The following is an 11,855-nucleotide window of genomic DNA, read 5'->3' as shown; positions in this document are numbered from 1 at the left end:
CCATGCCTTCTTGTACTCCACATTCCACATCTTCCATTAGTGTAATAACAGGTCTGCTGTACCTGATGTCAGAGAAACTGTACACATCCCCCCAGCGTTAGACTGTCTGTCTGTGCCAGCGTGATATCTATGTGAGGGTAGACAGCTTGTCGGACCAGAGATAGCTCCAGAAAAAACATCAGATACCAGACATGACTCCAGACATTGGAAGGAGAAGATATCAGCTCTGCTGGTGTGAACTACAAAGAGGAATAAGAGTCTGAGATAACTTTTCAGTCTTTTCCGGTCTGATCCAACTGCAGTTTCAACTCCACTTTCCTGCCCCATCCCTGTGTGTTGTCGATTTCCCCAGTGGCCAAATATTGATCAATTTCAGCTTCGGATTTTGTCGATGAGGGAGCATCCTTATCCTTCTCTCTCCTCGCTTAAACAATCACCCCATTGAGACGGAGATGGGGGTGGAAGTTTTTTTTCCCTCTCTCTCTGAGGGTTGTGAGTCTTTAGAATTCCTTCCCTCAAAAGGTAGTGGATGCAGAATTTTTCAATTTTTTTTAAGGCAGACGTAGGTAGATTCTTGACAATGCAAGGTGATGAAGGATTATCATCATCATCATTGAATCCCTACAGTGTGGAAGCTGGCCATTCAGTCCATCAAGGTCACACTGACCCTTTGAAGAGCATCCCACCCAGACCACCCCACTACACTACCCTTGCGTTTCCTGTGACTAGCCCACCCAGCCTGCACAATATGGGCAATTTAGCATTGGCAATTCATCTAACCTGCACATCTTTGGACTGTGGGAACCTACACAGACACAGGGAGAACGCGCAAACTCCACACAGACAGTTGCCTGAGGGTGGATTCAAACCCACGTTCCTGGTGCTGTGAGGTAGCAGTGCTGACCACTGAGCCATCGTGCCACCAAGGTTCAGGGAGAAATGGGAGGTTTGGAAGGGATTTGAGGGAAGAGAGAGGCTGGTAGGGCCTGAAAAGCACTGCCTGGAAGCGGTTCCCAATTAGATTTAAAACATATTTGGATACGTAACTCATCACCTGCTGGTCTCCGGACTAAGAACTGGAATGTGGGAGTCATAGAATCATACAGCACGGAAACAGACCCTTCGGTCCAATCAGTCTGTGCTGAACATAATCCCAAACTAAACTAGTCCCACCTGCCTTCTCCTGGCCCATACCCCTCCAATCCTTTCCTATTCATGTACTTATCCAAAAGTCTGTTAAACGTTGTAACTGTACCCACATCCACCACTTCCACAGGAGGTTCATTCCACACCTGGACCACCTTCCGTGTAAAAAATTTGCCCCCAAGTCTATTTTTAAAATCCTCTCACCTTAAAAGTATGCCTCCTAGTCTTGAAATCCCCTAATGCAGGGAAAAGACAACTACCATTAACTTAATCTGTACCCCTGATTATTGTATAAACTTCTACAAGGTTACCTCTCAACCTCCTACACTCCCGTGGATGGAAGGGAGGCTATCCAGCCTGTCTTTACAGCTCAAACCTTCCACACTCAGCAACGTCCTGGTAACCATGGAGTTGAAGGGCCAAATGTCCTCCTTTCTCCAACGCCCCCACCGATTGCTATCTCCTCTGAACACTCAGCTGAAAGAAGGTAAGAGCTGATAAGACAGGTAGAGTTGCAGAAAACAGCTTTATTCTGCCAGACACATTGCAGTTGGTAACACTCAGATATTGAATGCAGTGTTGTCCGTGTTGAACAACATCCAAGCAAACAGGAGAAGGAGTTAGGTACAATCAGTTGGAGTACGGCTGTGTGAGATTCCTGGCCACCCCCTTTTCTTCAATCACCCTTAAAATCTGCCTTTGAGTCCGTCCCTGAGGTCAGACCCGGATACAAGTCCACCCATTAAAAGTGCATCAGGGTCTTGCGCAGTTGTCTGTGGTAGGACTAGGATTGGACTGACCCAAGGAAGGACCAGAGTTCAATCTGGTCTTGCGTTGCCAGTCGGTCTAAACAAAAGATAGATGGGGTTGCCACGTGATCACCGAGTGGGTCACGGAAATTGATGATGGTGGCATCAGCCGGAACATTGATGCAAGGGCTTCCATCGATAAATGGGGCACTGCCCACACAAAGCCTCCTTGTGGCGGGGAAGTCAGTGGCCGATAGCGGCGCGGGCGATATTGACCTAGATAGTCAATGGCGAGATGGGCGCGCCGACATTGCCACAATCACCGTGAATTGGGAAGCACCGGAGCCAAGGATATACTGGCGCCATTGCTGGTGTTAATGCCATTAGGAGCCACCGAGAGGGCCACGTGCATGAAGGGGACCGGTGACATCTCTTAACCCCAAACCTTTCCCTTCAACATCAACACAAAAAAAGGAACCTATCGTGATGTTTACAATCTTCATCAGGCACCGTCCGCAAGTCTTGTTGACTGGGCTCAGGATCCTAAGATGAACTGTTACACTCCTGCCTAACACAGTAGTCGTCACCCCCTCCTCCGATACTGCTGGCACCAAGCTCAGAAACGCAGGACTTTAACACAATGAGCACGAGACAGAGCACAGAGATTTGCTTTATTTTAAGTCACGACTGGCCACTGATAGTTTTGAACTCTCTCCGAACTGCTTGAACAATCATTTTTGTCGGGTTAAGGTGGACAGTTTGCATCAAGCTGCTTGGTTTCCATCTCAACCAACTCGATGTTGACCATATCACAGCAAATGATAAAAATAATGTAGGCACAGGCGGGCTACCATAATGGAGAGGATAGAAATCACATGCAAATATAATTTACTCTGTAAACTTGCGAGAACATTCCAAGATCAATTCAGGTGCACAAGATTTCTTGCTTGGAGGTTCCTGTTTTAGGTTATACATGACAAGATCTGAAAATAGAGGGAAACCGTCAAAGAACAACAATGCACATTTGTACAGTGCCTTCAACAGGCCTGTCCCAGGCTGCTTCACAAAATATAATTTGACATAGAGCCAGAACAAGGAGATATTGGTGTGCAAAAGCTTGGCTCAGTTTGTGGAACATCAGGAAGGCAGAGAGCGAGAAGAAGATAGGAAGAGAAGTGTTGGGTAAGTCAAAACTCTTATATTTTTTAAAAAAAAGTTCATAATTGGGACTAGGAAGACAGTAAAACAGTCCCTACAATGAATGATTCTTTTGCTGATCAGAACACTGCTTCTCGGTCTGCCTACAGGAGGCACGGAGTGACTGGTTCTCACTTGTAAAAGTTTCTGACTTACTTATTAAAAAGTATAGCTGGCAGAGGAGGGGCAATAAACTGGATTTCTTCAGGTTTGTGATATTTCTTAGCGCACAGCCCCTGTTCCTTCAGAGATCCAATGTCTTCTGACTAACCTACTCAAATCTCCAAGCTGTTCAACTATCAGATGCATGGTTTTATTGGCAAACAAGAGGTCTTTGGCATGTAGAACTGCTCACAGGTCCAGAAGTCAACCTGGTTCATTGCTGCCAGCTCAAACCTTATTCATACACAACCCTCCCCCCGGACGAACTCCAGTTTATTTACAGTGATGCTCTCCCACTACTTAACCACACAGCAGCGTAAGCAATGCTGCCAATGAGGGTCAGGACACTTGCTTTCTAATAGAAACAAAAAATGCAACAATCCTTGCTTTGCATAGAATAGAGTCCCTAGAGTGTGGAAGCAGGCCGCTTGGCCCATCAAGTCCACACTGACCCTCCGAAGTGTGTCCTGTCCAGACCCAGTCCCCCCACCCTATCCCTGCAACCCTGCATTTCCCATGCCTAACCTGCCCAGCCTGCACATCCCTGAACACTACAGGACAATTTAGCACGGCCAATCTGACTAAATTGAGCATTTTTGGATTGTAGGAAGAAACCGGAGCACCTGGAGGAAACCCATACAGACACAGGGAGAATGTGCAAACTCCACACAGACAGTTGCCCGAGCATCAGATTGTCCACCATTTGCTAGGCACAAGTCAGGAGTATGATGGAATATTCCCCCACTTGCCTGGATGGGTGCAGCTCCAACAACTTTCAAAAAGCTTGACATCACGGAGGACAAAGCAGCCCCCGCTTGATTGGCACCACATCCACAAACATCCCTCCATGCTCAGTAGCAGCAGTGTGTACTGTCTACAAGATGCTCTGCAGAAATTCAGTAAAGGTCTTCAGACAGCGCCTTCCAAATCCATGACCACTTCCATCCAGAAGGACAAGGGCAGAGAATACATGGGAACGCCACCCCCTGCAAGTTCCCCTCCAAGCCATTCCCCATCCTGACTTGGAAATATATCGGCCATTGCTTCAGTGCTGCTGGGTCAAAATCCTGGAACTCCCTCCCTAAAGGCGCTATGCGGGTGTCTGTACACCACATCTGACTGCAGGGGTTCAAGAAGGCAGCTCACTCTTACCTTCTCAAGGGGCAATTAGGGACAGGCAATGATTACCCTAACACAGGATGGAGGTCTGAGGGTAGTCAGATGAGAGGAGTAGGGAGAGGAGGGGTACAATAACACAATATTTCTTGATTTGTTACTGACCTGGTGCATTTTGAATCCCATCAACTGAACAGAGGGACAAAGGCCAATCCCATTAGCAGAAGAATGCAGGGTATAGTTGTGGCTTCAGCTGCATCTGTGAAAAACCATACCCCCCCAGAAAAACCCAAAGGATTCATTAGTTTCTGGTCTCATCCTTCAGCCTGCACCCCCTTCCCCTTCCCAGTAAACCCATCCCTTCAAACAGCATCATTCACAACCTCCTGCGCTCCCGCCAACCCCTCTCCAATGCACTGTCCCTCATCATCGACTCAGCCCCAAAGTGGGGATGAGGTGAGGGTGGACGAGGGATTGGAGAAGTTTAGGTCGCAAGAGAGGGAGGAGGAAGGGACGGGGAGAGAGATAGGGGAAAGAGAGAAAGAAAGAGAGGGAAAATGAGGGGAGAGGAATGAGAGAGAGGAGGGAGAGTGGAAGAGAGATGGGGCAAGAGAGAAAGATGAAAGAAAGAAAGAGAGAAAGGAAGAGAGAGAATTGGAGGAGGGGGGAACAAGAGAGAGGGAAGGAGTGTGGAAGAGAGATAGAGGGAGGAGAGAAGAACAGAAAGGAAAAAGGAAGAGGGGGGAATGAAAGAGAGGGAGGAAGGGGGAAAGGAGAGGAAAGAGAGAAAGGAAGAGATAGAAAAAGAGGATGTGGGATCAAGAGACAAGGAGGGTGTGTGGAAGAAAAATAGAAGGGGAGGAGTGGGGGAATAAGAGAGAGAGGAGGGAGAGAGAGGAAAGAGATATGCTGACTGGGATTCCTATACTAAACTAGTCCAATTTGCCAGCATTTGGCCCATATCCCTCGAAACTCTTCCCGTTCATGTACCCATTCAGATGCCTTTTAAATGTTGTAATTGCACCAACCTCCACCACTTCCCCTGCAGCTCATTCCATACACACACCACCCTCTGTGTGAAAATGTTGCCCCTCAAGTCCCTTTCCCCTCTTACCTTAAACCTATGCCTTACAATTTTAGAGTAACCTACCCTGGGGGGGAAAAGATCTTGGTTATTCACCCTACCCCTGCCCCTCATGATTTTATAAACCCCTATAAGGTCACCCCTCAGCCTCCGGCCCTCCAGTGAAAATGTCCCAGCCTATCCAGCATCCCCTTATAACACAAACCCTCCAGTCCCAGTAACATCCTTCCAAATCCTTTCAGTTCCCTTTCTAATTCAATCATATCCTAAAGCAGGGTGACCAGAATTGTACACAGTTACTACAAATGTGGCCTCTCCAAAGTCTTGTACAGCCATAACATGACATCCCAACTTTTTAAAAAGTTCATGAACAGGATGAGGGCATGACTGGCTAAGGCAGCATTTATCGCCCAGAGGCCAGTTGAGAGTCGACCACATTGCCGTGGGACTGGAGTCACGTGTCAGCCAGACCATGTAAGGATGGCAGTTTTCTTCCCTAAAGGGTATTAGTGAACCAGATGGGTTTTCCCCTGATAATCGACAACGGATTCATGGTCATCGTTGGATTCTTAATTCCAGATATTTTATTGAATTCAAATTCCACCATCTGCTGTGGCAGGATTCAAACCTACGTCCCCAGAACTTGCTGGATTAACAGTCCAGTGATAATACCACTAGGCCATTGCTTCCCCTAGTCCTGTCCTCAATGCTCTGATCAATGGAGGCAAGTGTGCCAAACACTTTCTTCACCTCCCTGCCTACTTCTGATCCACTTTCAAGGAACTATGTATCTGCAACCCAAGGTTTCTCTGTTTGACAGCACTCCCCAGGGCTCTATCATTAACTGTGTAAGTCCTGCCCTGGTGTATCTTACTAAAATGCAACATCTCCCATTTATCCGAATTCAACTCCATTTGCCATTCCTCAGTGCCTCCCCCCTTCCCATCCCAGCCCAAGGGGGACTCCCTCCTTCAGGTGGACAGGACAGAAACGGGGCAATGCTTCTCGTAGTCAAATGGCCAGGGGAATTCCTCACCTGAGGTGACAGTCAGCTTGAAGTCCATGCAGACATTGGAAGCGTGGGGCCTCTGGGTGACCACGTGGCACTCGTAATCCCCGGCATCACTCATCGACACCTGGGTCAGGGTGAGCGACAGGTCTTTCTTCTCGAACCAATCAGCCGGCAGGGAGGTGCGCCCGGAGAACTCTTTGTCCTGGTTCACATTCTCCGTGCCCATGTCGCGCACGTGGACCACCAACGAGCTGCCGTGCTCGGACTTCTTCTGCCACAGCGCCCGTCGGGACTCGGGCATCGACCCCAACCAGTTAAACATGCATGGCATCACCACCGACCCTCCGACCTGCACAATCATCTCTCCACTCTTTGGAGGGCAGCTCAGCGGGTCTGGGGCAGAAACAAAATTAAAAATAAGAACATTCACGGCCTCAAAAACATTTTTGAAAAGCAAGTAGGCTGACACCTGTTATGAACTGGACCAGACTCCTGCAAAATATTTTAAGAAGATAGCTTAGACCCTAAATTTTTCTTATTTTAAAGGTAGATGTGAAGTGCCCTGTTCCAGATATGATTCATCAGGTAAAACTACTCGACGTTAAGCAAAACACTGTCTATTTCAACGCTGTAGTTAAAATACAAACTAAAGAAAGAGGAATTTAGAATAACAACTCTATTGGAAACTTAATCAAATTATAAATACAGTAACTATTACTAATTAACTGTTCCAATATAGTAACATCCCATAAATGTACCCCTGGGCAAAAATGGAAAATTCAGTCACGGATTCTCACAGGCAGTTCTTCAATCCAGGAGTTACAGTGTCATACAGCACAGAAACAACCAGTCCATGCCGGCCATAATCCCAAACTAAACTAGTCCCACCTGCCTGCTCCTGGCCCATATCTCTCCAAATTGTTCCTATTCATGTACCTATCTAAATACCTTTTAATTGCTGTAATTGTACCCGCATCCATCACTTCCTCAGGAAGTCCATTCCACACATGAACAACTCTCTGTGTAAAAAAAAAAATGCCTCTCATGTCTTCTTCAAATCTCTCTCCACTCATTTTAAGACTATGCGCCCTAGTCTTCAAATACTCCATCCCGGAGAAGAGACAACTACCATTAACTCTATCTATACCCCTCTATTTTTCCACTGCTAAAGGGTCGCCTCTCAACCTCCTGACGCTTCAGTAAGGGAAGTCCCAGCCTGCTGCATTTTGGAAAGGTAAATCAGGGCAGGACTTGTACACTTCATGGTAATGTTCTGGCAAGTGTTGCTGAACAGAGACCTTGGAGTGCAGGTTCATAGTTCCTTGGGTGGTGAAGAAGGTGTTTGGTACACTTGTCTTTATTGGTCAGTGCATTGAGTATCGGAGTTGGGAGGTCATGTTGCAGCTGTACAGGACATTGCTAAGACCACTTTCGGAATACTGTGTGCAATCCTGGTCTCCCTGCTATAGGAAGGATGTAGTGAAACTTGAAAAGGTTCAGAAAAGATTTTCAAGGATGTTGCCAGGGTTGGAGGGTTTGAGTTATAGGGAGGGGCTGAATTGGCTGGGGCTATTTTCCCTGGAGCATCGGAGGCTGAGGGGTGACCTTATAGAGGTTTATAAAATCATGAGGGGCATGGATAGGGTAAATAGCCAAGGTCTTTTCCCCAGGGTGGGGGAGTCCAAAACTAGAGGGTGTAGGTTTAAGGTGAGAGGGGAAAGATTTAAAAGAGACCCAAAGGGGCAACACTTTCACACAGAGGGTGGTGCATGTATGGAATGAGCTGCCAGAGGAAGTGATGGAGGCTGGTACAGTTAAAACATTTAAAAGGCATCTGGATGGGGACATGAATAGGAAGGATTTAGAGGGAACAAAAACAAAGTTGCTGGAAAAGCTCAGCAGGTCTGACAGCATCTGTGGAGGAGAAAGCAGAGTTAACGTTTCGGGTCCGGTGACCCTTCCTGATTTACAGCATCCACAGTTCTTTTGGTTTTTATTTAGGATTTAGAGGGGTATGGGCCAAATGCTGGCAAATGGGACTAGATTGATTTCCAATATCTGGTCATCATGGATGAGTTGGACTGAAGGTTTCTGTGCTGTATATCTCTATGACTCTATGACTCTATCCATCCTTTCTTTATAACACAAGTCTTCTATAGATGGCAACATCCTGGAAAAAACATCAACAGAAAGTTCAGAGAGAGTCATAAAGATCATCTCAACAATAGAACTTGGAATGGAGATGACTGAACTGTCTTTTTTGTCTTTCCATTCTTTCCATAACCTACTTTACCATGGCTGTTTGTGTGTGTGTGTAAGGAGGAGTTTATTTGAGATTTAATTGGTAGTGTTATGTGGTTTACAATAACATATTGTTTATTTAACTCCGACAGTCTATGATGCATTATGTCTGGCTAAAATCTACTTATGTGCACTAAACAGTGATTCCAGTTTGCTATAGAAACCTAATCTGTGCGTTTGAGTCTGAGAGTCAGGTAAATTTGAGAACTTGGTGTTCTTTTAAAAAAGTCTGTAACTTTTGCGATAAATCTGGAAGAGCAGAGTTTGATTTCCATCTTGCTATCCCAGTGAGGTGTAAGAAATTATTAATACTCTCTCACATACTCAAATGTACTCTCTCTCGCATATTCATACTCTGCTCGTGAATGGATGTCGATTGTCAGATAAACCCGTCCTGTTCACTAATGCCCCTTAGGGGAAGGAAGTCTCCCGTCCTTACCTGGTCTGGCCTATGCATGACTCCAAACTCCAAACAGTCAATGTGATTGTCTCTTAGCTGTCCTCTGAAATGGCCAACTCATTTGTGCCATTCCGTTATAAAGTCTCGGAAAGGGAATGAAACTAAACGGATCCCATGGCACTGGAAAAGATGACAGAAACAGCCCCTTCAACCCTGCAAAGTCCTCCTTATTAACATTTACAGGCTAGCGCCAAAATTGAGGGACTTGTCTCACAGACTAGTCAAGCAATAGCCTGAAGTAGGCACACTCACAGAATTTTCAGAGAATCACCATAGTGTGGTAGCAGGCCATGTGGCCCATCAGGTCCACACCGGCCCTCTGAAGACCAGATCCACTCCCCTCTCCTATCCCTGTAACCCTGCCTTTCTCATGGCTAATCCATCTAACCTACGCATCCCTGGACACTTTGGGCAATTCATCATGACCATTCCACCTAACCTGTATATCTTTGGACTGTGGGAGGAAATCAGAGCACCCAGAGGAAATCCAAGCAAACATTGGGAGAACATGCAAACTCCATACACAGTCACCCAAGGGTGGGATAAAACCCTGGTGCTTTGAGGCAGCAGTGCCAACCACTGAGCCACCACGCCGTCCTCAATCTTACCAACGTCTCCTTATTACGCAAACTCTCCATTCCCGGCAACATCCTGGTAAATGTCTTCTGAACCCTCTTCAGTTTAATCATATCCTTCCTTTAACAGGGCGACCAGAACTGGACGCAATACTCCAGAAGAGACCTCACCAATATCCTTACATGCGTTATTGTAAGGGTGGCCCATGTTTGAAAGACAAAATGGCTGACAAGAGAGAAGCAGAATAAAACAGCCTGCTCCAGTATTTAAGTGAAAAATAACAGTAACCATGAACAGGGCTACTCCAAGGTGAATGGGAGGCCCCGCAAGTAACCATCGATACAGCTTGATAAGGAGGATGCCTAAGGATAGACAAGCAATTGATTCCAGCCTCATTAATGAAAGGATGTTGCCTCATTAAGTGAACAGCACCGGTTAGAATAAGGGGTATAAATCTCAGCCTATGAACCAGCCAACCTACCCCATTAAGCAGCTGTGAAAACAATAGCTGAAGTTATCTTGTAGTCATTGGTTGTTTCCTCGAAGTTATTCACAATATTAAGAAATGGGCTCTTGTTAAAGATTCTTCAGATGCTCATAGGGATAGATTTCAACATATTTGTTGAGACATATATAACTAAATTATAATAGAAGCATTAGGGGAAAAACATTTCAATGTTAATGTGAAAGTTAATTAGTCTCAGGAAATGCTTTGTCTTATCTCTAAAAGGATGCTTGGTACACCCTGAACAAAAATAGATTGTTTGCAACTTATTAGTTACAAAGTGCGAACAGTAGAAGTAGCTGTATAACTTTACAATTTATGACTAACTTCATAACAGAAATTAATATTATGAATCTTATAGCAGTTGGTTGAAACAAACTGTCTTTTGTATTTTTATATATATAAAATTGGGACAGTGGAAAATATAAGCAGAATAACTGAATTTGATAGAGATAGCACATGGAATACAATGAAAACAGAATTCAAGTAGTCCTTGGAGATAAGCAAGTCTGGGACAGATCAGAAGGAGTATAACCATTAACTTTGGAATGCTAATTAATAGGATGCATAGAAAGATCCCAAGGCCTGGCGATTACAATATCTGCTACACACCATGAGACCGTGGGAACCTGGGGCTGTCCATAGGAATGCCCATCATTCATCAAGTGTTTCACAGGGTTGGGTGTATGGAATAGGAGGGAAGGATGCAGCGACCATGCTGTGTGTGATTATTCTAACACAAGTTGTATAAAAGAGCTGTACTTCACTGTAAAAATCAGAGAGTGTCATTGATCTCTCTTCCTATCTGAGCTGTAGATTAAGAGAACGACTGGGTTCTCACGTCAAGGCCAGAGTCAGGAAAGATCCCTTGGCCCTCCCCTTGCATTAACTGGTCATTGCTCGAATAAGGGTCAGTCACTTGCCTGAATCCTTCCTGCCTCCTGAGTCTTTGTCCCTGGTGGGGCTGGGGGTACGATCCTACAGACTGGTGCTCCGAGCAGGGTGCTCCACTTGAAGCCGGCATACCCTAGGACACGACTTGGGTGAGTATGTTCATTTACCACCCTTTCTAGCTAGCGTGGCACTTGGTGTGGGAGCGACTGTAAGCCGGAGCATCAAATGAACGCATTAATTGGAGCGAGCAGGAGGAGACAGAATAATGGGTGTGGTGGTGAGTTGTGTCCGGTGCGACAGGGCGTAGAAAAGAGCAGGGCAGAGACTTCGCGCGTCAAAGGCATGTGAGAGAGTTCAAGAGGTTGAAAATCCTCAGGCAATAAAAAAAACAGAAGCAGCTGACATGGTTGGGAGGGAGTCTGGGAGAATGGCAAAGGACTGGCAGAATAAATTCCGCTGGGGTCCAGAACATTTCATTCTGCAGACTGCGTTTGAGGAAAATAAAGCCTGAATTAATTAAGTGCAGGGAAAGAAATGAACACTGAAAGCACTGAGTCAGAACAGAAAGCCTGGTGGCTAGGTCAGCAGAAAGAAAGGGACCAAAGGGTTAATCATTCTTATGATAACACAGTGTGGAGCTGGAGGAACAAGGC

General features: G+C 45.9%; 1 protein-coding gene across 1 annotated transcript in view; it reads right to left on the bottom strand.

The window, feature by feature from the left end:
• Positions 1-2,552: 2,552 nt before the first annotated feature.
• Positions 2,553-11,855, bottom strand: part of LOC125487828 — a 22,712-nt gene continuing 13,409 nt past the window's right edge. The window contains exons 3-5 of the mRNA XM_048620220.1: positions 6,491-6,859; positions 4,536-4,629; positions 2,553-2,878 (exon numbers count right to left, since the gene is read on the bottom strand). Of these exons, the coding sequence (XP_048476177.1) occupies positions 4,556-4,629; positions 6,491-6,859 (443 nt within the window). The 3' untranslated portion in view covers positions 2,553-2,878; positions 4,536-4,555. The remainder of the gene's footprint in view (positions 2,879-4,535; positions 4,630-6,490; positions 6,860-11,855) is intronic.

The sequence above is a fragment of the Rhincodon typus genome, chromosome 45, assembly GCF_021869965.1.
Source record: "Rhincodon typus isolate 14 chromosome 45, sRhiTyp1.1, whole genome shotgun sequence".
NCBI classification, from domain to species: domain Eukaryota; kingdom Metazoa; phylum Chordata; class Chondrichthyes; order Orectolobiformes; family Rhincodontidae; genus Rhincodon; species Rhincodon typus.
This window is presented reverse-complemented; position numbering and strand designations above follow the sequence as displayed.